This window comes from Microcebus murinus, chromosome 12, assembly GCF_040939455.1.
Source record: "Microcebus murinus isolate Inina chromosome 12, M.murinus_Inina_mat1.0, whole genome shotgun sequence".
NCBI classification, from domain to species: Eukaryota; Metazoa; Chordata; class Mammalia; order Primates; family Cheirogaleidae; genus Microcebus; species Microcebus murinus.
The window spans coordinates 12,487,280-12,515,025 of NC_134115.1; the positions used below are offsets into that span (position 1 = coordinate 12,487,280).

At 45.8% G+C, this 27,746-nt stretch overlaps 1 protein-coding gene across 5 annotated transcripts in view; it reads right to left on the reverse strand.

Annotated features, from left to right (window-relative positions):
- PTCH1 (patched 1) overlaps positions 1 to 25,161 on the reverse strand; it is a 61,232-nt gene extending 36,071 nt beyond the window's left edge. Inside the window, exons 1-4 of one of the 5 annotated variants that reach the window (XM_076008554.1) lie at positions 24,755 to 25,161; positions 22,945 to 23,137; positions 2,860 to 3,049; positions 60 to 129 (exon numbers count right to left, since the gene is read on the reverse strand). In XM_076008554.1, coding sequence (XP_075864669.1) covers positions 60 to 129; positions 2,860 to 3,049; positions 22,945 to 23,137; positions 24,755 to 24,946 — 645 coding nt within the window. In that variant the 5' untranslated portion in view covers positions 24,947 to 25,161. Of the gene's footprint in view, positions 1 to 59; positions 130 to 2,859; positions 3,091 to 22,310; positions 22,393 to 22,944; positions 23,138 to 23,832; positions 23,966 to 24,754 lie in introns of those variants that run through there. The other 4 variants (XM_012748196.3, XM_076008557.1, XM_076008555.1 and 1 more) reach the window with 4 other exon arrangements.
- Positions 25,162 to 27,746: the final 2,585 nt, after the last annotated feature.

The following is a 27,746-nucleotide window of genomic DNA, read 5'->3' on the forward strand; positions in this document are numbered from 1 at the left end:
ATTAGGCTAACATATACCACTGGGGTGTTTGAAATATTTTTGCAAACAAGAAAATATACCTGATCCATGTAACCCGTTTCTGTGATAAGTTCTCCTGATTTGTAACACAAATGTTCCAATTTCCACTGCCTATTAAAATGAAAAGTAGAGATGACAATTTCTCATTGTAATAAAGTAAGGAAATTAGTGCAAAATCAGAACCATAGAACATATAAAAAGAACCGCAATTTCGATCACTTTTAAGCATCTGTCAAAACGAGCAGGGCTTTTGCCAAGTAGAGACCCAGCAAGCTTGCTTTAATGAATAGATAATACTCAATCGTAATTAACATGTGGGGTGTTTATGTAAATGAATGCTACCAAAGTACTTGAAAAGTCTTGTTTTCTTAAGTGTTCTCCCAATAATCTTGTTTACACCATTAATCTGCTTTTCTACATACATTAAACAACTTCAGGGCAGCCCAGTTGAATTATCACAAATTCAAAATAGGTTGGGACTAAATTAGTGAGGTTTGTAATGTATTGATATATATTCAGGTAGGGAGATATTACTGACTATTTTATTGGCAGATCATATTCTTATTAATAGGTACTGTTCAAAATGAACTTTCCTACTCAACTACGAAAGTTATAAACAACATTTGGCGGGTAGGTTGAATTCCCACTTCACAGTCTCTTTATTCCTATGTCTTATAGAAATGATATTAAATACATGGATCAAGAATTAATTTGGAGTTTTATTATCTCTAGAAGAGTGTCATGTAAGCCCATGCCTTTCTAAGTGTGTTAGGGAGATAAATCTAACTTAAAAAAAGAGGAAATTTAGAAGGGATAGAAATGAAAAATCCAGAAGGAAAAATATAAAAAATACCACCACCACTACCCCACCCCCCACCCCTCCCGCCAAACTGCCCTATTTTATTAGTATCCTAAGGGAGGCCTGTCTTCACCCAAAGGAGCTTTCTGGACTTTGCCCTCTCCCCTGTGCCTCCTCCTAGAACCTTCCTATCTGTCTCTAAGCACCCTGTTGAAATGTCACCTTCCTGCTAAGCTCTGTCAAAAATGACCCTTTTGTCCTGAACTCCAGAGCACTGGCTGGTCAGCTCTATTGATACCTGGAGCACCTGCAGTGGGGACTGCCTGCATTTGGCTTTGTGCATGCCCATCTGTACTGATTCCTCCCCCTGACAGCAGGGCCTAAGTTACCCATCCATCCACTGCTCCATCCCTCCTCCCATCCATGCACATATTTATATTTTAATTTCACATTGCATCAACATAGAATACCTAGCATGAGTAGGTTTTCAATTAATATCACTTGATCGACTAACTCTTTTTTTTTTTTTTGAGACAGAGTCTCACTTTGTTGCCCAGGCTAGAGTGAGTGCCGTGGCATCAGCCTAGCTCACAGCAACCTCAAACTCCTGGGCTCAAGCGATCCTACTGCCTCAGCCTCCCGAGTAGCTGGGACTACAGGCATGCGCCACCATGCCCGGCTAATTTTTTGTATATATATCTTAGTTAGCTAATTAATTTCTTTCTATTTATAGTAGAGACGGGGTCTCGCTCTTGCTCAGGCTGGTTTTGAACTCCTGACCTTGAGCAATCCTCCCGCCTCGGCCTCCCAGAATGCTAGGATTACAAGCGTGAGCCACCGCGCCCAGCCTGATCGACTAACTCTTATTTATGCTTGCTTAAGAAAGACATGGTTGTGTATTAGAAAAACTACTAGACTGGAGCCAGAAAAAGGGTTTGAAACCTGTCTCTTTCACTTATTAACTGTACAAACCTGGACAAATGCTCTAATTAGTTTTATTCCAGTTTTCTCACCTAAAATATGGAATGGGTTGAACTACATGTTCTTCAAGTTCATTCCAATGCATAAAATGTCTCTGGGTCCATCTCGGCTTGAGAATAGTGTAATTTCACTGTGCAGACCCTCACATCTTTTCCTGCAGCGTTCAGGTAGCAAGCCCCCTCAGAAGAAGGGCTCACTACTACATTAAGAACATGCATGCCTACAGTGGCCCCAGGACATGCATTTCCAGGCTCCTCACAGGGACACCACTTGCAAATTCTGCCAAACTGCACTGGGTCGGTCCCTGCTTCCCTCCAATGCTCTCTGCACACCGGCAGGGCAATATACCAACAAACTGACCGCCAACCCTGTTCTAAATGCAGGGGTACTACAATGGACGTGCGGTGGTCCCTCAAATAACTGATTGTTTAGATGCATAAGAAAAAAGATTTACGTTTTGTTCCAGAACTTTCCCTAATCTTTTACTCTACTCACAGCATTGTTAACTTAGCTATATGATGCTAAAAGGGGACTTTTTCAAAAGGTGTGTGTGGATCTACCCTATTCCATCTGTCAGCAGCAGAATTCCCCGAATGGCTCAACCCCTTATTTGCTTTGTGACACATAACAACTGTGAATATAAAGTATTGACAGGCAGCTTCTTTTTTCTTGTACTGTAAGTTGACTAAAGGCAATTCAAAATGTAATTGCTCCAAAAATATCTCAAGCAACAAAGATAACTCCAGTATTAACAAAATATTCAATTTGGAAAAAAAATATCTCAAGCAATGAAACATGTTAGTGGATCAGGATCTTACTCATTTGGGGATAGTGCCAAGATACTTACTGAAAATACAATATAAAGTAATGCACTTGCTTCATTACTAAACTCTAGAAACAAATCAAGGTGAAAATTTTTTTTCATTAGAAAACTATTTGAACTAACACTCCAGGTGCATTTCCAGGGAAAGTTTATTTACTAAAATAAAGGGGCTTAAACCAACAGGCTCTTCCCATCACCTTACCTGCTACACATGCACAGGTGGACTCAGTCGTCTTACCTGTTGTACATGTACACATGCACTCGGCTGGCCTGGAGCGCCGAGTCCAGGTGTTGTAGGAGTGCTTCTGTGGTCAAGACGTTAGCACCTTCTTCTTTCGGGGTCTGTATCATGAGTTGAGGATTAAACATAGCCTCTTCTCCAATCTTCTGGCGAGTATAATTTAATTCACGACTTACTCGTCCACCAACTGGCAAACATGTACAGGTTTCCATTAGAAGAGCACAATCCCTGCAAATCCATGTTCTATCTGAGATCGCTAACAGAGGACATACAATAAATGATCTCTGGTCCTGAAACTGGCTGATGTTTGAGGAGTAACGTTTACTTTATTTATTTTTTCTTTTTTTTTAAGACTTTGAATACATTTTTTTAAGACTTTGAATACATTTTATACATCTTATTTAATATTGCTTCTTCACTTATTTTATTATTTTTTTATATTTTTCTCAATGAAAGTTCAGAGCAAACATTCACTTAATTATTAACAGCACCGTTAACTTTACCAATAATAAACATAAAAAATACTCACTAAGCCCATTAACGGCTGTCCTGCCTGTCATATCCGCAAACCTAATGGACACATGCTTTGTGTGCATTCTAATAAGCCATGTGCATAAAGGGGAGAGGGGGAAGGAAAATTTGAGACACCTTTTCCTTGCAAACCAGACCAAATAACCCTGTTACAATTTCTTTCACTTGTATAAACAATGTGCCCCTGCAGCACATTTCAAGATAAATGGCTTCAATTTACACTCTTCTCCTAAGTAATCTGGCAAAGGTAACAAGGAAATGTTTCTCCTCTGTGGAAAAAGAAACAAGGAAAGGTGGCAAGTGTGTGTTCAGCACAAAACTTGCCAGAAGATAAATAATGTGATTCAAGTCAGATGCACATGGGGAAACCTTTGTTCCTGGAGAGGAACAAAATGAGAACAAAAAATCGTGGACAGACCTGGAACCTGGTTCTATCACACTCACCTGGTCAGCATCCATAAAACACAGGTGCCAGGTTCTGAGCCACAAGGGGGAGGGGGGGAATAGCCTCTGTTCTGGAGGCTCCCCAGGTGATCCGGAACCTGCTGCTGAGGCTGAGAAGTCCTGCCCCAGCACCAACCCGGCTCTCCAGCAGGCTGGCCAAAGCCAGGGATGCTTGAAGCCAGCGCAACAAAGCACAGGTGACCAAACAAAACCACCCACCCGGTTCCTGCCAACTACTTTTTTCCTTTCCTCTCCTTTTTACACCCTCAGGTCCAAGGTTATGTTCAATTATGGTTTTGGACCAAGGCACGCTCAGAATGCTGCACCTGTGCTGGGAGGTATCTTAGGAAGATAATTAGAGAACAGGATTGTAGAGCCCTCCCCCGCCAGACACTCCAGGGCAAAGGAACTGAATCTAAATTGTTCCTAAAGTCACTGATAAGTTGAATGTTTACTAAAAAGCGGGCCTCCAACTTCAGTTTAGAAAAAACTCAGTGATCATAGCTTTCCCACGAGGAGGAATCCTTTTTCTTCAAGTTTAGTATTCAAGGACATAAACATTTGGTTTGGACAAGTAAATAAGGACTGGGAACAGCGGGTTGTTTAGTTCTCTTGGCATATTTTATAAACAAGGGGCAGGCTAAAAAGCAAATAATGCCCTCATTAGGAAAACTAGTGCAGATTCACGGCCTGGCAGGACCCTCTGTGCAGGTTCACGCAGATGCCAAGGCCAGGATGTGTGAGGGGAGGCTCAGAGTGCTGTGGGGGGGGGGGGGGGGAGGAATGTATCCATTAGTTGGTTAATTAAAAGTGTTAATAAAAACACTCCTGTGTGCAGAAAACTTTGAAAACTGCTGAGGACCCTGCAATCAATTTAAAGTTTAAGGAAAACTACAGAAAAATATCAGCAAACAACTTGCACAGAGGAAGCACTGACCAAATGCTGTGGCCTTTCCTGGCCGCCCTACTAAAGCTACCTGAAGGCAGGTTGTGCCCGTTCTAGCTGGCATCACACTGCATTACACAATGCAGATGGTCAACCAATTAACTAATGAACTAAATTGGACTCAATCCACATCTTTTAAAGACGGAGAAGCTGTTTGAGCTAAAAAGCCAATTATTAGTCCAGAGGCCAGTTCTGAAAAGCTACAGGAGCTGCATACCAAGGAGCTCAAGGCTGTCTTTGCTCAACCCCCTTTTTTTTGGAAATACCGCACTTCATGTCCCAAACCTAGAGATCATTTCTATTTCCAAGTGACTCCTTGAACACTGGCATAAGCATGTGATTTTTCATTCTGCTTACAAAATTACACTTCCTTGCACCTTGATGGACATTTACAACTTCAGGTGACTTAAAATCATGAAGTAATAACAAACAACAAAGCACAATCCCCCCCTGCCTCCAACTTTTGCTACAGTGATCTAGGTGCTGTTACAATGAGAAACAGTCCAGCACAAGCAGCCTTAGCTTGGCAGGATTCTACCCATCTAGGCCTTAAGGGCAGCTGCTTGTAACTATATAACTCAAGGTGCAACAACTCAAGAAGTGGGTGCACACAAAAATAAAACCAAACGCAAGGTCATGCCTCACCCTTCTAGAACAACCTCATAATGGATCAAATACTTTATCACAGGGTTTTTAGAAATGATGCTTTTTCCTACAAGATAAAAAATGTACCTCAGGGGTTCTAAAATGTCACCTTTTTAGATGTTTTAAGATGTATATTTAAATAAACACACATTTTACTAAAGGTGTATCTTTGTGGTGTCTCTGAAATTAGAAAACTTTTCGCTCTTCCATCCCTTTGCTCTAGTGATAAATACAAATATTTTGCCAATGAGACAACCAGTTTAAGCCAAGACTATCATCATAAGTTGACCAAACAACTAGAGACCCTGAATTCTAAAAATTCCCAACGACCTATGCTATTACATACTTTTAAATGTTCAATTTCTTTTTATATATCTTATAGCCATATTTTACCTAACATTTTTATCTTATATTTCACTAAATATGAATGTTTTTGTAAAATGATTCAATAACTTTAATAAAGTTCGGGTGCTATCCATTCTATTTGACCAATAGTTATAGCGTGATTCATTTGTCCAACAAGCATCTGTGGATGTGCACCATGTGCTAGGCAGCGGGGATGCTATAAGGGACAAGGCCAGTGCTGTCTCTCTCCAAGAGGCTTGCTGGCCAGTGAAGCCAACAGGCAATGGACAAGGCAAACCACTAAGACAATTTCCTAGCATGACAAGTACAATGGAGGAAATAAAAGTGGTGATGCCATGTTTGGGTGGAGGGGAAGGGCAAGGCTACTTCAAATAGGACGGCCAGGAAAGACCTAAAGGCAAGTAATACTTAAGGTGACTCTGAAGAGCTGGGGGAACAGTGCTCTGGGCAGAGGAAACAAGTGCAACACCCTTAGGTTTGGCTTGTTGCAGGGAGAGAAAGGAGACCTACATCTATGGCTGGAGCCTAATAAGACCCTAATTATGTCATTCACTTGCTTGCACTGGTAGACTTAGCTCCTTCTCAGGTATAACCATGTCATAAACTACACGACATTCATATGTTCTTACATCAATATTTACCAAGGCACTCTGGACCAAGCTGCCAAAAACAGAAACTCCTCTAGACAGAGCAAGTCGCCTGACCTTCGCTACTCTAGCAAACGCCTGTCCTAAATTATTGCTGAATGACAGCCCAAGGCTGTGCATTACCTAGTTGTCTTCCTTATTATCCATGAGTGTAAGCTCTGAGCTCAGGAAGTCCCACAGAACCTATTTCAGATGACTGAGAGTACAGTCGGGGTCTGGGAGAAAATGAAAATGGAAAAGAGCAGGGAGAAACCAAGGTCAAAGTCCTTCTAATATATATTTAAAATATATTGTTTATGAAATACTACAAAATAAAATAATGATTGAACACAATAACCATAAAATCCAGTATCTGTTATGTAGATGTAGATATAGAGAACCATGTTAATAGTCATGATTGCTGTGCTGTGTCTATGGATAATAGTTACCTGCTTTAAACCAAGCCCAGAACAAAATACAACATGCATCTCTCCTCTCACTTACATGTGGGCAGGTTCTCTAGAGGTAGAGAGTAGAAGGAGAGTTACCAGAGGCTGAGAAGGGGGAAAGGAGGGGGAAAATGAAGAGAAGTTGGTCAGTGAGTACAAAATTACAGGTGGGTAGAAGAAATAAGTTCTAGGGTTCACTAGCACAGTACGGTGACTATAGTTGTCAATAATTTGTTGTACATTTCAAAATAGCTATAAGATTTGGAATATTCTCAACACAAAGAAACTATAAATGTTTATGACAGCCCAATTAACTTTGATTTGATCACCACACATTGTATGCCTATGCATGTATCAAATATCACATGCACACCATAAATACAAACAGTATGTATCAATAACGTTAAAACCCTGCAAAAAAATAATATGCATTCTCCATCATATCCTGAAATCCCCTTGTATTCTACTCTCTCTTCATCCTTGAAATACAACAATAATAACAATAAAATAACCGCCAACCCCTTTGAACAAAACTCAGGAAAAAGCATTGTCTCAGGATCCTGAGCCACAGAATAACCTTTTATACTTGTGTAGTGCTTTCCGCTTACAAAGCACTTTAACACTCCTTATTTACTTATTTAGAAATATTTTGATCTTTGTTGCTCCTCCATCAAGTTGGGCCGGCTGCACTGGACAGGCAATGAGAATGGGCATCAGAGGACCCCAGCAGTGCCACTTGTGGCAGGGAGATTTGGGATAAGTCACTAACATAGTTGAGTCTCAGAAGCCTATTCTGCAAAGCAGGGATAGATTGACAGTGCATGGAAACTTCCCAAATCCTTGCCTAGGAGCTCAAAGAGGTGTCCATTCATCTATTCATTTGTCACGGAGCACATGTCTACAGAGTTTGCATGACTGGCCCAAGGTCACCCAGCTGATAAGAGGTAGAACTGACCCTTTAACCATAAGTCCAACTGCCGGGTGAGCTTCACAGCTTCTGAGAACCAGCTGAGAACTCAAGTACAGCAGCAAGAAATGGCTGAGGAGTGCCAAATTCCATATACCAGACTCTACAGGTCAAGTATCCCTAATCCAAAAATCTGAAATAGTTCCAAAATCTGAAACTTTAAGTGCCAACATGATGCCACAAGTGGAAAACTCCACACATGACCTCACGTGATGGTTCGCAGTCAAAACACAGGCACACAGCAATGAAGACGATGTTAATTAACATTGCAGAAAAAAGTGCCTATAGGGGATGTGGTGAAAATGTGTGACGAGCTCAGTGAGGAGCAAGAGCAGTATGCATTCGTAACAGAACAAGAAATCATGTCAGTTTATAAAATCACAAAGAGACTTCTTAGACAAAAACTGTTGTTAATGAGACAGATGACTCTGGAGGAAACATTTTTAAAAGCCATGCAGCAGAATGCCTCCTCATCCCCACAGGACCCCCTTCTAGGCCCTCAAACACTTCTGATGTTTCTTCTCACCTAGAAAAATAAAACAGTGTACAGTAACCTTTTAATCAAAACACAGCACCATGGGTGGAGACCGAAAGCCTCCTTGTTTGCTGTCACCGTTGTTTAGCAGCTGATGCAGGTATTCTGGTGATGCTACTATGCTGCTCAGTCACCCTGAGTGCATTATTTTTTTTTTACTGTCTTAATGGTATGTCTTACTTTTTACTGTTAAGTATTTATGTGAATAAGTGTAGGAAAATGATTGCTTATTGGTAGCACATAAATCCAGAGTCAGGAATGATGGTGACGCCAAACAACCACAGATTGTCCACATGGGTGGCTGAGATAGTGACACCTTTGCTTTCTGATGGCTCAATGTATTCAAACTTTGTTTTATGCACAAAATTATTATAAAATTACATGCATAAGATGTAAATGAAGGTCAGGTGAGATGGCTCATGCCTGTAATCCTAGCACTCTGGGAGGCCAAGGCAGGTGGACTGCTCAAGGTCAGGAGTTCGAAACCAACCTAAGCAAGACCCCATCTCTACTATAAATACAAAGAAATTAATTGGGCAACTAAAAATATATCTATAGAAAAAAAAATTAGCCGGGTATGGTGGCGCATGCCTGTAGTCCCAGCCACTCGGGAGGCTGAGGCAGGAGGATCACTTGAGCCCAGGAGATTGAGGTTGTTGTGAGCTAGGCTGACACCATGGCACTCTAGCCTGGGCAACAGAGTAAGACTGTCTCAAAAAATATATATATATGTAAATGAGTTCTATGTTTAGACTTAGATTTCATCTTCCAGGTAACTCATTATGCATATGCAAATATCCCAAAATTCAAAACCTTCTGAAATCCCAAACACTTCTGGTCCCCTAAGCAATTTGGATGAGGGATATTCAATCTGTATTAAGCTCACGGATAGAACTTTTAGAATTCATGGAAGTGTATAACACATGACAAATAATCATTATTTTTATTTAAAGGATAACAATGTTGGCTCCAAGATTTTTCTCAGCCACTGAGGAGACTCAGTTTTTTCCAATAGAGCCCCTTAGGCTGCAATGGACAGGCCCCATTATTCTTCTGGTTTCCAAAGGGGCCTGAGATGGGGCACAGAGAACAAGCAGCCCTGAACCTCTTAACCTGCAAATTCTGCCATCTTGCTCTCCAGAAACCCAAGGCTTAAACCAATTCTTTGAAAGTCAGGGTATAAAACATCACTGCTTGCAAAGAACTTTCTGGCCAAACTCTGCTGACCTCTCCTCCCTAAATCAAGCCAAGCATGGAGTTCCAAAGCAAAGAAGGGCCAGCATAGGTGGGAAACCACCTGACCTGGGGGTCCACACCTCTGGGCCAATACTATTCCAAATCCATTGTAAACAAGAGCTGTTCCCCTTCCTTAGCACAGACTTTCACACAGAGCATAAAGAATGTCTGTGGCATTCATGTAAAAACCTTTTAGCAAAAGCTTATGGTGATCCACATAAAGATGATCTGAGGAACCAACCAAAATTTTTTTGACAAAATTCCAAGTCCCTCAAGGGAGGTACTGTCTCCCGCCAAATCACCTCTCTATGTGAGGAGCACAGAGGGCACCTGGGGCACGGCACACCCGGTGTGTTGAATGTGCGGTCTCAATACAGAGCCTTGGGAACAGGCAGTCATTTGCACAAGATATTAATTCCCCCACAAAGCCTCAAAAAGTCAATCAGTCAAAACAAATGACCCTTTCAGTCTGAAAAGTACCCACTCATGGTCCAATTAGGAAAATAGGGTCTGTGTATATGCAAGCGTTGCATTTGCATTTGATTAATCCCATGAATTATCTAACAGCCTCTAGAAAGATTTTTTTTTCCTTCCTTTTAGTTGCTTCAGGTCTTTCAATGTTGTGTTTAATTATTGTGAGGGTGAAAAAAAGTGCAAATCTCTAAAAAGGTGTACTGCAAAATTATTATTAGCACCATGCATTTTCTAAAATTAAAAAAAATCTAAAATTAAAAAAATCTATAATTTGGGCAATTGGTTGAAAACTCATGGGCTATGAGTTTTAGTCAATCTTCCACACATCTCTTTTATTCATGATGAGCCAACTGCTCTTTAAGCTTCTGGGCTGTTCTCCTTGTGAGACTGTGCCCTTGGGTATTACCACGGGAAAAATGCTAGAATCAGCCCAAAGGGAATTTGCCTTCACAGAGGGAGCCCAGTGAGATGACAACCACAAAATAACAAAAGCAGGACACGTCCTCCCACCAGCAACCACCACCACACGCGGGCACGCGAAGGGGCTGTGCAGCGCAGCGCAGCGCAGGTAGCTTGGATGCCTGCGCAGGGTTCTGTACTGCGCATGCGCTGGCGGCAAGCTCCCCCGCCCCTACCAGCTGCTTGTCGTGCCATCTGTTATCAGTCTCGCCAGGGCTGCTCCCTCGGAATGGCTTTCCCTAAAGCCTGATCAGTTCACCCTGTCGGATGCAATCAGGTCAGCCTAGCACTCTACCAGCACTGGACCTGCTGCCTGTCACAGCTCCCGGGGCCGCCAGCTCACAAGACATTGCATCTGTCGAGAAGATCTTTCTTGTGGGTCACTTGCTGCATGGCAAAAGCTGTGCACCACCCCACCAAGGGCAAGCCCAGGGACGTTCCTGACTTCCTGCAAGACACAGCCAGAGGTGTCCTCCATCCTTAACTGTATACTTTCCAAGCTCTGAACTGTCCCAGGTTCTATCAACAGCTCACCAGAACGTGCAAGTGCTGCAGGCAAGCAGACACACACCCAAGTCCCATCCTGAAGACAGTGCGGTGTGACGCAGAGCAGCAGAACCCAGGAGCCAAGACAGCGTGTTTTTATCACGTCCTAAGCTCTCAGATGAGGCCTCATAAAGTCTTCATTTAAAAAATAAAAACAGAAAGCAACCCAACAACAACAACAAAACCCAAGCAGTTCCGCAGCGGGCTCTCCATCACAGCATTCAGGCTGCTGCATAACATTAACCCCGGTTCCCTTCTCCCAGCTTCTGTGGGGCTGACATCATCACCTCTCAGCTCTGAACAGTATTCTTGCCACTATCGGACCTGGGCCTCTTTTCATTGGCGTCCTACATGAGCACGCATGGGGTAAAAGACAATGCAAGTCCCCACCTTTGCACACAGGCTCCCTGGCCTATGTGGAACACCACGCTGGCCTGATTTATCTCCCGCACTGTTCCTTCCCTCTGCATCTGTGCAGGGAGGGAGACGCACGTCACTGGGGGCCACTTTCATGATTTTGTTGCCATCAGGATTAGCTGGATTAGGAGCTGGTACATAAGGACCCCCTGGTGCTGTGAGGAAGTTTCATCACCGGGTCAGCCTGGTGTGAACTATATTCTGTCAACACCACCACTCCTTATAGCCACCAACCAAAAAAAGGGGGTGGGGGTGGGGGGTATAAGAGAGGGGTGTGGCAGAGAAAATGCTTTGAGTGCAAAATAACTTGTCACAGCAATCAATTCCCCCATGCTCAAAGTATGTGAGCCATTGGAGACTTATCTTTTCAAATAAGAAAAACCTATGTGAATCTTTTTGTATCTACAAAGAATCTGGGGGGGGGGGGGTTGCTGGTGGCAGTAGGTGGAAAGGGGAGTAAGTATAGGAATACCCAGAGGAGAAACAAAAAGCCCACCAAAAAAACTTCTAGCCCTTTTCTAAAACCAGTCAGGCAGTTTGGGAAGACAGTTGCACTGTTGAAACTTTTTTTTTTGTTCAAGGCTACCACCTCCAAGTTAGTTAGTTCCTTTTCTTCCAAAGGACTTCCACTATCCCATCCAGCAGGGACTCCCCCCTTTAACATGAAGGAAAACAATGTGGGTAAGAGAGTAGTGGAGGGAATGGTGTGGGAGGTAAGAGGATGGTGAGAAAAACAAAACAGAACTTTTAACTCCTTTCAAAATGTCAGTGATTGAAATTCTTCCTCCCAGGAAGTCATTTGGCCCATTTACCTACCCCATCCCAGCCCCACTTATCTGGACCCTGCATGAAGTAAACACACAATTTGTGGAGAAAGTAATGGGATTTCTGCAAGTGTGTTCAAGAGTGTGTGTGTTTTATAGAGCAGTCCCTCTTGCACAGAACTGGGCTGTTCCATCAAAGCCGTATCTGTTATATTTCTGTCTTTCTCTTCTGTTTGGCGTATTCACCAACAAGAGAAAAGGAGGTAAGCTTTGGCGGCCCTGACCTGCAGCTGGAACACAATACTTTCGCACAGCCCTGCCGACCCCTGACATAAATTTTACACCGCAGCTGGCATTTACACACTCAGCATTACCATATGTATAGCTGCTCGGTGCTAATTATGCTAATCACCTGTCTAACTCGCTGCTGCGAAAAATGGTTGTATTTAGCAGTCCAGTGCCTACCAATGCAGCTTACTGTGTGGCTGAAATGTACATTCAGACGGCCCTGAATGGCAAGATTTTTCCACGTTGCTGGCTACATTCAGGCCTCAGAAAAATTTATTCAAGTCAACTGGTTTCGGTCTGCAACAAAAAAGTTACGAGAAAAAAGTGAGTGTGTTCTTGCCCTAACATTCTGGATCTGCTTGCAAGCAAAATGATAAATCAATTGGTGTGGGAAACAAAAAGGGAGAGAGATTTCTTTTGGGAGCCATGTGAAACTGTAGCCTATTTAAAAAAAAAAAAAAAAAGGAAAAAAAAAGGGTCATCCCATTCCCCAAATCTCTAGAAAGAGCAGTTAATAGATATTTAGCCCTAATCCCAATTCTCTCAAATTGCAAGCTTTGTTTGCAATTAAGCAAGGTATTAAACATGTGCAATTTTTTTTCCTGGATCATGTGTAGACCAGAATAATGGTATCATATTGATCATTTTTTACTTATTACAACAATGTGTGAACCTCATGAGGAAAAAAAATTAAGAGGAAAGAAATAATTTCTTAGGCAGCTAGGAACAATTCTTTTGTTTATTTTTTTCTCTTAGGAAGGCTCTATTTAAAAAGAGCCTGTGTGGTGTTTAAGTCTATTTTGTGAAGGTTGCTGGTTTCCCACTAAAGCAGCAAAGGCAATTGGGGAGTGGGGGTGGGAAGATGGAAGAATTCAAAAAAGAAAAAAAAAAGTGGTGGGAGGAAGTCAAGAAGCCTGCATTTTCCTTAATCTCAAAATTCCTGTTTTTATCATCACCATTTCTTAAAGCAGTTTTCTCAGATCATTCCATAGAATAAATTTCTTAAATCAAGATAATATTAGCATAGGTATTTTAACAATTCCCCACATTCAAACTGAAATCCCATTTCCTTCTAACTCACAAAACATGTTCATATTATTTTTAAAAAAAAAAAAAACTCTTGAGTTTAGTCAGTCTAAGGACTGCTTAGTGTTAGGTTATTTGGATGTTACCTAGTCATTCGAATTTCCTTTTATTGCCGGCAGCATTGTAAGAGACTTTTTACTGGAGGGTAGCCCAAAGTGCCCAGTTACTTTCTCATCTCCAAATGATCATCATTAGCAGACTCCTTACTTCGGAAATTCAGAAAGCAGGAGCCAACTTGAAGGCCATTTATTTTGCAATATATCTTGGGCTACCCCTCAGTGTTGTAAAATACCAGAGCAGCTTTGTGATCAACCTCAGCTTCCCACACGGAAGATGCACCACTCCACAGTCTTTCTCCCACCCAGGAGGAGGCTGTGAAGGGAGCGTGGGCTCTCCTATCCTTGCTTCTGCTCACCTCTCCACTTCACTACCAGCAGGTGAAAAAGATGATGCTCACAGTAACTTAAAGATGCTGCTAGAACGATGAGAGCTTTCTTCCTATCTTCCTACCCCACATCCTGTCCCATATTTTATAAATGTATCTGACACATTGAAGCAACACTATCCAAGCCACATCTTGATCTCTTTGGCATCCCAATTCAAGTTGCTATTCTTTGCTATTTACAAGTGTTTATCTGGATTTTGTAGTTCCAAATCCTGGCCATGCAGCCAAAAACACCAACAACACGACTACTACTGTGCTCACTGCAAAGTAGAGAGCTTACCCCCTCTATCCCTCTCAATCTCTCTCTCTTCTTAAATAGGAGATGGACCACCCTGCCTCGTGGCACGGAGCAGTGTTTACATTGCAATCCTCGACTGTGTAATACATCTGGCATTTTTGGGCAGGATTCCTGAGCTAGGGGCCAGAAGCCCTTAAGCAATGATTTAAGGGGAAAAAAATCATGCACATTGACTTAACAAAAGCCCATTTCCAGTTCCTTTTGCTTACTTTTGTACATGTTTCATTAATAACTAAAAACTATCGTGGTTGCTAAATTGGGTAAGTCTACTGCTTCTTTTCATTTATCCTAACAATAATAAATAAAGCTTGTGCTGTGGTATGGGGACTTGCTTCCCACTAGCCAGTGGCATTATGGGACCCACATGCAGTGTAGACTATTTGGGCCAACTCACACCTGGGTTTCTGGATTAGAAATAAGGTCCTGCCTCCACATTATAAATCTCTCCAACAACAAACTTGCTATTCATTAGCAGGTACCTGAGTACCCACCAACAATACAGTTTCCCTAACACATGACAGCTGTTTTTCCAGCTACACTCTAAACCCCAAATAAGATAAAATAGTCTTATTTTTTCCTGAAGGGATTCAGGATAGGATGCATCTTTCTGTCCATCAAACTCGTAAAATCTTCCACAACAGTCAAGTGGTTTCCCAATAGCAGCATTCAGCTGTTCTGGAAGGCTAATTATTTCTGTCAAGCCTAGTTAAAGGGTACATGTAGAAAAAATTAGACATTGCAGTATAAAGAAAAAAAGCATCCCAAGTTCAATGTAAGAGAAAAAAATCTAATAAGCATTATCATAAAGCACCCAAATTCAAAGATTGAAAGCAAAGACTAAGTGTTTATATTTTGATGACCCTGATTATATCTGTATATTCAAGGAATGTCCCATTGAGAAAATCCTGAGGATCTTCCTTCTTCTAAAACAGGCAGAAATGCCTTGGCCAGCAAAGCCCTCTTCTCTGCTTTCTGGATGTCAATGAAGATCTCTCACAAGGATAGACCATCTAAAGCGATGGAGCTGGCCAAAATTTAGATAAGGAAATCTGTCCTCTTTCATCTCTATCCAAGCTCCATATTCCCACTGGCTTTGGTGAAAGTAGGGCACCTGGGAGGGAATGTCATGGTTTGTGTTTCCCCCGCCATCTCAGAAACTGCTACAGAACCCAATTCTTGCATAGTTCAGATGCCACAAGCAGCACAGGGGACCAAGACCAATGTCTCAGTCTCTTTGGTGGTTTGGAATGGTTTGAAAAAAACTTGTCAATAGATTCTAAAGTTATCTCCAAAGTCCACGAAAATGCCATGATTCCTCAATAAGGGAATCACATCTTCTGCTGACAAGGGCCCATCAAAGAGTGTGGTCTTGGGAGCAACCCTAACCAAGATAAGAATGCCAAAGACGCAAATGGCAGCTCTGCATTTGGTATCTCCCACAGCTGGTTTGAAATGGTAAATTTCCTAATTCCTTCTTGCAGTCTGTGATTAACCAAACTTACTACCATTTCAGAGTTCACACTAGTAACTCCAAAGATATACTTGGGAGGAAATGACTTGGGCAGTTCAGGGGTAGGTGGGTGGAAGGAAGGGCAGGAGGCAAGAGGAAGAACTGGAGAGAAGGAAGGGAGGAAGCACAGAGGCAAAGGAAACAGTATTATTTTAATAGAATCATACAGGTATGGAGATTATTTAGCGATGTCTTACATAGCTGGAATTCTCTCAACTTTTGCTCCCCCCAAATAGTGTCAAAATAGTGCCAAAAGTTAAAACACTGTACTGATGTAAAATGGCTTCTATGAAATCTGGTCCCCTTTAAGATAATTTTATAATATTTCCGTATCCATTTTAAAAGCAAAAAAACACTTTTAAAGTGAAACACATCCCCCCAGATAGAAGAGGCTAAATCTGGGCAGACAGCTGGCACAGCCATGTGAGCAGCCCCTTTCTCTGCAGAACTGTGAATCCCCCTCCCCAAAACAAGAAGGAAAGGAAGGGCAGACAAGTTGCAGCTTGCTCAGAGTGGACGCAGTTCTGGGGGTCACAGGCAGGTCAGCTTTGAAGGAGAAACCCAAATGAAATATAAACATGGCATTGTGGAAACCAGACAAATCCCCCATAGCTTGTCCAGCCAGCATTAATCTCGGCATCAGCTGTGGTGCATAATCTAAACAAACGGGTCAGGCGTTCATACATCTGGAAGCTGTCATCTTCTGGAACTCCAAGTGGCGTTGTATGTGCCTGAAACGCCCCACTGCCTACCCTGGCCTCTAGTCTTGTTGAAGGGTCAAGAATGGCAGGCAGCAAAAAGATATGGAAGATTCACAGGGCAACTGCCCTGTGTAGAAGGCACCTGAGGCTATCTGTTATTTTTAAAGCAATTATTGTTGGCTTCTCATTTTTTAATTGTTTTTCTCCAAATTAAGGAAGGAATACAACTGCCTCCACCTAAATGTGTGTGCCCACTATTGGAATCTAATAAATACCTATCTAAATAAACATATATTTCATTTTTTAAAAAGTTTATAGGGGTCCAGGGCACAGAAAGGAGCTGCATTTCATTCTCTCTCTATCCCTTATGAAATGCTCCCCAATGACAGCCCCAGAGAAGTAGGGCCCTTTCTGTGTTTCTGGCCTGGTCTGCCTTAGTCCCTTGCTCCATAAGGGCTCCTGGGGGAGCAGGGTAAGTGGCTTGTGATGGAAACATCTGGAGGAGAGTGAGACCACCAAAGAGCTAATGCAGCTAGCCAGGCTTCTGAAAGTAGCTGCTATCTTAATATGAAGAAAACAAAAAGGCCAGAGGTATCGTCTATTAAAGCTTTTTTAAAAAAAGTCACCTTCATGCTAAACAACTTTCCGTCTTCTGTGGCTGAAATGCAATCAGGTCTTTTTGCAAAATTAAACACCCCCCAAAAAATATTCGAATATAAAGTTTTTTCTTTCTTCCATATTTCTTTCCTCTGGTGCTTTTTATTTGACACTTAATGTCATTCTAAGTAAAGAAAAATTAAAGTTTTAAATTATTAACATGAAAGAGAATTAGTTATCTGAGTCAGTAAATGTAGGGATGGGATGGGAGAGTTGTCTTAAAGAAGGCTAAAACTCTTTTGCATCTATGACAGTGTATTTGCAACCACAACTCCATAGGTAATAAAAGTCTCCCATATGGACAGCCTGGCATCTCCCAATCAGAATCTCTTCATCATCTAAACCAGTGGTTCTCAACTGGGATGATTTTGTATTCCGCCCCTCCAAGGACATTTAGCAATGGCTGGAAACAGAAACATCTTGATTGTCACAACCCGTTGGGTGCTACTGGCATCTAGTGGGTAGAGGCCAGGGATGCTGCTAAAAATCCTACCATGCACAGGACAGGCCCCCAAAACAGGATTATCCAGCCAAAAATGTCAATAGTACCAAAGTGGCAAGAACTTGCTCTAAATTGAAGGGGTGGTGAAGCTCAATTATCTCCTACAACTAATGGCCTCAGTTCAGTTTGAGAACACTGAAGGCGTAATGCTAGCAAGGTACAAACTTGAAAGCACTTAGACACATCAAGCATGCCTCACAAAAACATTCTTCCATTTTTCTTTTAAGGAAAAAAGTGAAGCCACAACTTGCATCCTCCTCCCTAGATGCTGGCCTTCAGCAATGTTAACAACCAAACACCAAGGCAGTATAGATTCATTTCAAGGCTGTTACCCTTTGCAGAAAAGAAGGCCAGGGGCTGGGCAAGCTTTTAGGAAAAACAAAAAGCTCAAAGAGATAAATGAACATTCTGTCACTGGAGAATCTTGACAACAAACTTGTGTCTGAGAGAGGGCTGGAGTGGGGGTTTGATATGAAGGGGAAAAGATAGGGAGATAGGAGGAGAAAACTGCCAAACAAAAAGGAAATGCCAATGGAGAAATGGGCAACATTAAAAAATAAATCAGTTGCTTTCTGAGGCCAGAAGACAGAGATCCAGGGGAGAGTGCGTGTAGTTCTAGGGAGGACACTAGAAGCCAAATTATGAAACAAGCAAAGAATGGCTAGCAGGAAGACCTGGCAGCCTCCCAGCCAAATATGCAGGGGCCTTTCACGACCCTTACAGACCTTCCAGGCTTCCTAGCTCCCACCTCAACCTTAGGGACCTGTTCTCTGAGCCTTTGCCCACGCTGTTCCGTCTGCCTGGAACCCCTCCCCTCTCCCACCTCTCGGCCTGGCTCAGGCCTTCTCCCTCCAGGGACATCCTGGAAGGTGTCCCTGATTTCCCTTCAAATCAAATACAGTGTATCGAGTACATCCCTTAGCACTACAGCCCTGCACCCCAGAATCGGTGTGCCTGCTGGATGGAGGTCCCGCGAGGGCAGGGGCTGTGGCTTTTCACCAACATCTCTCTGAAGCTTCACGAAGCACCTGGTGCAGAGTAGGCACTAAGAACTTGTTTGTGGACTAAAATGACAGTCTCTCCCCCACCTTGCCGCCACCATCATGTGTTTCTGTAATAGATGTCCATTACATCATTCTACATATTCTTTATCAAACCTCATTACTCTGCTCACAAGTAAGCTAGATTTGACATTTTACTTTCAAATACTATAACCCTCAAACACCAGCTGGCATCTAACATATAATTGACAGTTTCTTAAAAGGCAATCATTGTATGAACATTTAACAGTCAAAAAAAAAGAACTCTTATCACCAATGCCACACACACACACACACACACATATTTATATATGCCATATATAAAAATGCCATATATATAAAATCTTTCTTATCTAGCACATATTGGTCTGCCCAGTGTGGCTAATACATTCAAATTATCTTTATAAAGCCACATTTCCCCATCATGTTAAATAAAGCATGAAAGTCAAATCAAATACAGTGTATCGAGTACATCCCTTTAATTTGCTGACTGTATTAAAAAGATAACATTGTTTTGGAAGGTAAGAGGATACACAGAGTAAATCTATGTGTATACACACACACACACACACACACACGCACATGCACAGGCAACTGATACATTTATATGTCATTCTTTAAATCACAGGAGAAACAGCATTTTCCCCAAACTATCCATCCCTCAGTACTCCCCTCTCCTTGAAGTTTCACACTGTCCTCCCTTCTGTTGCTTCTTAACTAGGGAAATATGCAACCTCTATCCATTCGGTTTGTGTAGCAAACATTCACTTCATGCCCCACTCCTGTAAAAGTTCATGCCCACAACCTTTACAGACTCTACTAGGATAGCACCCTCTGACAGCCTTCTTTGCAAACAGTGATGAGGAATTTATCTAAGAGACTGAAGAACAAAATGAATCTAAATCTGGAGCTGTTACTCATTTCAATTCATCTACCCCTACTGAAATCTAGGTCAACAGGGAATTCCTACTTCTCAAAGCAAACGCTCATACTACTTACTACTAACATGAATACTAAGCTCACTGTATCATAAGCAAGATCTCTACATAATTACCTCTACTCTGAATTAAAATTCAAACTGTAAAACATGTGGTGGGGCAGCGCTTCACGCCTGTAATCCTAGCACTCTGGGAGGCGGAGGTGGGAGGATCACTTGACCTCATGAGTTGGAGACCAGCCTGGGCAAGAGTGAGACCCTGTCTCGACCCTGCTCAACTAAAAATAGAAACAAAAAACTAGCCGCACATGGTGGCGGGTGCCTGTAGTCCCAGCTACTCCGAAGGCGAAGGCAGGGGAATCGCTTGAGCCCAGGAGTTTGAGGCTGCTGTGAGCGAGGCTGATGCCTTGGTACTCAGACTCTGTCTCAAAAACAAACAAACAAAAAACCAGTATGGTGGTCTCCCTGGTTGGGTTTACTTGCATTTATGAGACTGCTGCTGCTTCTCATGAGAGTAATCAAGAACAGAATGAATAAATGAATGAATGAATGACAGATCAAGGCCAAGGCAATAGGAGTTCAAGTGATTTAAGTCATTAGTAGGCAAAGTGGACATGGAGAAACAAACAGATACCCCATACTTTTCATTTGTAAAATGGGACAATAATTATTATACATAAAAACAGTACAGAAACTATCATGTTATAAAAATTATATAAAGACAATAAAAGCTACTTTATCAAGTTATAAGTCACGTGATAATATATAATTAATGCCTAGTATGTGGCAGTTGCTCAACAAGTGATAGTATTAGTCTTGAGTAAATAATATTTAGCCCAAGAACCAGTGAGCCATGCTGAAACTGCCAAATCAGAAATGAGGAAAGTGCTCAGAGGCCAAAAGTAGGGAAAGTGTCAGGTCTCAGGTGTATCCCCACCCTGTTCACTGGGGGAATAAACGCACTCCACTCCCTAACCCCCTCTCATTATATTAGTGAAGCCCACTTAAGACTGCTAGGAAGGATGTTCATCTACTTTCTAAAACGTAAAATGAGTTATATTATGCAGAAACACAGTTGTTTCTAGAAATATGCAATGTTAAGAAAATAAATCACGCTACCTCTCTTTAAACCTGTTAAAAGTCTACTGAAAATTCTTGCTCACAATTACACAAAATCATCTTTTGTCATCTTGTTGTCATGGACTGGCAACAAATCTGGGTTGGCCCAAGTGGTGGAAAGTGAACATATGGACAAGCAGGGACCTTGCTGTGCCCATACCCGGCTCTGTCCTAGAACCCATGGTAGCTCCCCTAGTCTAGCCAATCATACCATTTCCAAACGACTTGGGGCCAGCTGGCGTCCCTCCACTCAGCTGAGGCCATCACTTGACTCTTGCCTTTCCCACCAGGTCTGGTATTGTGTCCCCTGCCTAAAACACCCTCCTTCCTCCTCCTCTCTGGCTAGGTGTCCCCAGCCCTTAGTCTGCCTCATCATTTCTATGGAAGCTCTTTTTTTTTTTTCCATTTAACTTTCACAGCCCATTTCAACTGTGAACCCAAATTTAATCCAAATGCGTTGAATTGTAGCAGTTTTATTGCACGCATTTGTGCAGTGTCTCACACACTTCAGAGGCCCCTATGGTGCCTAACACTGTGCTAGGTACATCACAGGTGCTTAGAAAACTTGTTGCTAAGGGCATTTATAGGTGCTCCATAAAACCCTTCTTTTATCTACCAATGACATTGAAGCACTGAAGTGAGGTAAATTACCCTATGGATTCAATCCAAAAAACACTTTTGTATTAATTACCAAGCTACTTAAGGCAGGAATGTTTTCTTGTCTTAATTATTTGGACTATTATTTTAATTGTCACTTCTCAACTAAATACTCCACCATAGGCTTGCAAAACACTGCAAGCTGAATCTTCATAAACAAGGCAAGATTAACAAAATATTCTCCAAGGTTAGTCTCCAATAGCATCCAGAAAGGGATCACTGAAGCAATTATACATATAAATCTTCAGCTTCCAAATTGTGTCTTATGTAGCTTTCACTAGGAATGCTCCAGATATTTCTGTTTGAAATGTCTATATAATTACTTCAACCCTCCCTTCCCACCCCCTTGCAAGATTAAGAGATGCCCAAAGCAATGTTTAGGGGTTAAAATGTTTCCAAATAGCAGTATTCCTTACTTTCCAAAAAGATTTTTAAAAAGAAACAAAACAAAACAACCTGTATCACCAGAAGAATGTAAAATGTTTCCGTTTGGGGTAAAATACCTATCTTAAATTTACAACTGCTTTTCTAAGAACGGCCTCAAGAACCCCCAAACTGAGGAGCGTGGATAAAAGACCGGCAGAACCCGTCAGAAGGTTCCTGTGGCCCCTCCCTTCAAGCCTGCGTTCTTAAAACACATTTCTTTTCTCAGCCCGAAAAATGCAGCCTTCCCTCAGAATAATTTCATTTAAAAAGCCCCCACCCGCGAGGAAACATTAATCTACTTTGCAAACATGCGTTCCAGTCCGTGCTTTACTATTTTTTTCAACTCCTTCCCCCCCCCACTCCCCCTTTTTTTGTACCTTGAGACAAATGTTTTCTTCCCCCAGAGTTGAAAGCTGTCCAAAAACAGGACCACACACGCCGCCGCCTCCGCAGGCCCGAGCTGCGCCCGCCCCCCGCCCTCCCCAGCTCGCCGGCCGCGGCCGCCGGGGGCGCGCACACTCCCTCCAGCCGGAGGGGTGGCCTTCCTCTCCCCCCAGTCCTTTCTCTTTGGACGCGGTGGGTGGGGGTGGGGGAGGGAAGGAAGCCGAGCTGGGGAGGCAGGACAGGGGAGGCCCGCCCCTGGCCGCGTCTCGCGGCGGGCCGAGGCGCGCGGCGGCGGCGGCTGCAGGCGCGGAGCCCCCGGCCGTGCGCAGTGGTCTGTCCCGCGGAGGGGCCCCGCGCCCCCGCCGGCCCGCCCTTGCCACTCTCTCCCACAACACCTAGCAAAGCGCGGCGCCCCGAGTAGATTACAGCGCGGCCTTTGTCGGGCGGGCCTGGCTCCCGGCCAGGCGCGCAAACAATAAACAATTCCCCCTGGTGCGGGCAGGGGGTTTTCGCCGGCCACGGCGGGGCTCTAGGTGTGTGCCGGCAAATATCTTTATCAATCGGGAGGAAGGGACGGGGCTCCGACTGCGGGCTGAGCGGGCGCAGCGGCGGGCGCTGGTCTCTTACCTTCCACCCACAGCTCCTCCACGTTGGTCTCGAGATTAGCTGCCTTTAATCCCACAGCGAAGGCCCCAAATATGAGGAGGCCCACAACCAAGAACTTGCCGCAGTTTTTTTGAATGTAACAACCCAGTTTAAATAAGAGTCTCTGAAACTTCGCTCTCAGCCACAGCGGCGCTTTCCGGCCAGTAGCCTTCCCCTGGGGACGAAGCAAAAGGGAGGAGTGAGCGCCGGGGAGTCGCGGCCCGCGCGCCCACGCCCGCTCGCGCGCACCCGCCCGGTGATCCCCGACAGCCGTGGGGGCGCGGGCGGCCGCGGCGCAGGGACTCTTCCTCCAGACTGGTACCCAGGCGGGCTCGGGGGAGCGCGAGCTGCGTGGGGGGGCTCGGCCATAAATCAGTCAGGCTGCAGCGTGGGAGCTGCACCTCGGGAGCAGCAGGGCGCCCCCACGCGCGGCCCCGAGCAGCATCCCCGAGTGTGACTCGGGGCGCTGGGGGATGGGCTGCAATGCAGGAGAAGGGGACGCCGAAGCACGAGGAGAGAAACTCCACACAAGCAGTATTCACCCCAGACCTGGGAAGGGAGGGGCGGCGTCATCCCAGTGATGAAGCCCAACATTTGAGAACCAGCAGCCCACGTCCCCCTCTTCCCGTAAGTCCTGCTCCATCCATCACCCCTCTCGGGGTGCCCCGGCGGGGCCGGGTGCTGGGGACAAGCGCACTTTGGCAACAATGTATTTCGGGTTCCCCCAACCGGCCCCGCGCCTACAGCGGTAGTAAGCGGGGATCCACGTGGTGAGTGCGGCCAACGGAGCTCACTCGCGACGCATTTCCATAGCGTTGGGAGACGCTGTGTGAGCTGAATTAGGAAGTGGGGCGGCCATCTGCAACTTACGACAATATTTGTGATCGGAAGAGGGCAGCCACATGGATCTTTCCCTCCTCTCCCCTCCCTCCTGGTTAAACGTAAGAAATAGCCGAGTGCACAAGGGAAGGGCCCAGGCCGGCGCAGGCGGGGGTCCTGGCTGGGCGCAGGCTGCTCCCGGCAGCGGCGATTCCCCGGCGCTGGCCGCGGCCCCGGCGGGCCCCCGTCTGGGTGCTCGCCTTCCCCGGATTCCACACATTTCAGCGAGCCTCGTAAACACAATGAACCCGGGCGCTCGGCAGACCCGCACCGCGAATTTAAGGTGGCGATTTGTTTACAACTTTTCCTCCCCTCTCAGGCTCTGGGGAGAGGCAGCTCAAAAACTGGAAAAGAAGACGGGGGATGTCTTTTTCTGAGGATAATTTTTAAGGGAGCAGAGATTTCATGCTCAACAAAAGCAAAACCGGTTGCCAAAAAAGGAAACCACCTTTATTTCGGTTCCCTCCCCCCTTCCTCTCTCCGCCTCTCTCCACTCCGCCTCCCCCTCCAAGATGTTAAGAAATGTGGCAGCATTACTGGGGTTTAGGCTGCAAATAGGGGCAGGGGTGCAGGCGGAGGGAGTTCCAGGGCAGGGCACTGCCGCGCACGTCCTCGAGGTGGTCCACTGTGGACCGCTTTCCAGTGCTCCGGAAAAGGCACGCCGGGGAGGGCGTGTACACACACACACACACACACACACACACACACACACACACACACACACCTCCACCCCCTGAGGACCTCAGACAGTCCTTTCCTCCCAGGACCAGAGGGAGGGTTTGGATTTTTCTATCCCCGCTTGTCTGATTCTTTTCCTGGAGAGAGAGTGTGTGTGTGTGTGGCGGGGGCGATCCCGAAGAGGAAGAGGAGGGAAGAGGGTGGGAGTGGGAGGAGAGGACAGTCTGAAATGCACCTTGGAAATCTGCTCCAGAGCGAAGGCGGCGTCGCAGTAGCTGGGCCGGTGCAGATAGTCCCGGTCCGGCGCGGAAGCGCGGCGCAGTCCCCCGGTCCGTCTGCGCCTCCCGCCGCCAGCCGGCCGGTCCGGGGCACCGCTGCAGCCGCCGCTGCGGTCCTGGGGCTCGGCGGCGTTACCAGCCGAGGCCATGTTGCCGCCGCCGCCGCCGCCGCCGCCGCCGCGGGGACGGAGGCTTCCCGGGCGGCCCGGCGCGCTGCTGCCGCCGCTGCGGGCTCCCGGCGCGCCTGGGCGCTCGGCTCGCGAGGACGCTGCTGGCCGCAGGCTGCTCGGGCTTGGGCTCCGGCTGACAGACCTGCTGCTGCTGCTGCCGCTGCTGCTGCTCACACGGCGGGCGCTGCTGCCGCTGCGGCCGCGGCTGCTGCCGGGGAGTCAGACCCTGAGCCTTCCATTGCCACATTGCGCGGGGGTCCCGAGGTCTCTGCGGCCGCCGCTGCCCACATCCAGTTCGCGGGAGGGCGAGAGCCGGCGCGCCAAGGGAGCCTGTCCTTCGGGCGCTTCGGCGGCGCTTTTCGCGGTCCCCAACTCCCCCTACCCGCCCCCCGCCCCGCGCTGCGACCCCTTCACTGCAAAAGGGGCCAGCAAATCCCCGCCGCTCCCGCGGGCCGCGCTGGCTCCCTCGGCGCCTCCCGGGTCGTCCGAGCGGCCGCGAAGTGTAAGCGCAGAGCCGCCGCCGCCGCGGGGTCCGAGGGTGCCCGGCGGGTCTCAGCGCTGCCTGGCCGGGGCAGCTGCCGCTGCTCCCGCTGCTGCTGGCGGTGGCGGCTCCAGAAGCTGCTGCTCAGGCTGCTCGGGCTCTGGCTGCTGCGTTCGCGGTGGCTGCTCGGTCCCGGACTCTGCTTTCTTGTGCTCCTCGCCAACCCGCTGGACCATTCTGCCCCAGTGCAGCGCGCCTCTCTCGCTCCCGGGACCTGGGGACTCCGCTCTGTGTGTGTGCAGCGGGCAGCAGCCGCAGCAGCTCCTTGATTCAATAGATGAGATGGAAGAAGAAAAAAAAGAACTCTCTCCATTTGGAGAAAGAGGAGGAGGGGAGGGGGTGGAGGGGGAGAGAGCGAGCGAAAGAGAAAAAGGCTGGAGCTCCCGCCCCCGGGGCTGTCAGATGGCTTGGGTTTCTGCGACGCGATTGGCTCGCAGAGGGCAGAAATTACTCAGCAAACATGACTATTATTAGCTGCTTAGCAACAGCTCACCAAAGTAGAGAGACCACCCAGGTAGGCAACCCCAGTGTGTGCATCCCGGGCTTCGGGGGGAGCCTCCGAGAGCGCCAACCTTCTCGCATGCAATACTTCCATTAAGGAATGCTCCCCCCTCCTTTCTTATTCCTTTTCTTTTCAACTGTGTCTTCTTTTTGTGAGATGCCCTTTGCGCGCACACACGCGCGCGCGCACACACACGTATTTGCCTCGCGATAGACACGGGGGGAAATGTAATATTTTTTTAAGCGCTTAAACAATTTCTGAAATTCCTCAAAGAAAACCCTTTCAGAGGCACCTTGGCCTCAAGCTGCAGCAAATACTGGGAGGTCCGGCTTGAATTCCCAGGCCTGCACCAATAATGACAGGGTGGTGGATAGTGCGCCAGTGTGTGCCAGATTTTTTTTCCCTCCTCTCTTTTCTTTTATAACTAGAGGGAAGACTTAGGTTCTCGCAGGGAACAACGCCTCGCATTAAGATAAACAAAATGGAAAGTTAAAGAGGAAAGCAAGGACGTTGGGAAAAGCCACTCTTTCTTAAAATTTTTCCCCTTTCCCCCCCTAAAAAATCCCCAAAAACCCACACAGCACAGTCCTGGTTTGAAGGAGTCAGTGTTCTATAAACTTGGAATCCAGACACCGAAGCAGTCTCGTGGAGGCACAGGCGTTTCAATTTGAATCTTTAATGTGACATTAGTAAAATAGAAACAGAATCCTTTTAACAACTCAGAGAAGCGGAATTGTTTCCTTGAGAGAAAAGTTTTCCTGATTATTTGGGGTTCATTTGGACCTCCTTTTTAACCACATCCTTATATAAAGACAATTTTAAATGAATTTTTCCCAAACACTGGTATGCGTTTGTTATATTTAATAATAGTACAACGTATGAAAGAATAAAGCATGTTAAGTTCATTTGAAACAAATTGTGTGCGGATAGCGAGAATTTGTCGCGACACTGCGCCCAGTGTCACCAAGAAATCCGAGGACTCGCTTTCCGTTGAGGAACAAAACACGCGACCCTTTGGGGTGGTTCCTGGGGGCAGACACGTCTACACAACTTCGCTTTTTATTCTTAAAAAAAAAAAATTGCTTTTGGAAAGTGGGGTGTGTTTCTCTTACGTTTGCAAGTTATTAAGTTCCTCCCCGTGGTAGGAAGCAGACCCACAAACCCTTGACTCTGCTTCATTTTAGTATTTGTTTCTTCTTTCTCTTTTTTAAAAAACTGGGTTGAACCGCAGAAGGACCCGCGGTAGCGAGACGCCGACCGAAGCCGTGAAATGGGGGAGTGTGGCTTTAAGATGCACACGGTGTGTGTTCATTGAAAAAAAAAGAAGAAAGAAAGGAAAGGAAAAGAAAGAAACCCAGATGGAGGGAAAGGGGGAGGAGCGGGGGAGAAGGCGGAGCCCACGCGGCCATGTGACCTCGGGCCGGGCGGCCTGAGCGCGCGCGCGTGCCCGGGTGCGTGCGCGCGCGCGGAGCCCGGACTCCCCGCGCCCGCGCGGCCTAGGCAGAGCAGGTAGGGAGGTCGGTGCGCCGCGCCAGCGCCGGGCGGGCTCCTCGCCCCCAGCGCGGTCTCCGGAGAGCCCCGGCGAAGCGCGCGCCCCGCCGGCGCGGACGGACGTGCCGGACGCGCCGTAGTACATTCCTGAAGGCGGACCAGCCCCCTTACGTCGCCCAATGCCCGCGCGGCCTCCCCGCGGCCGGCCAATGGTTGCGCGCACGAGTCCCTTCCCATTCAGCAAC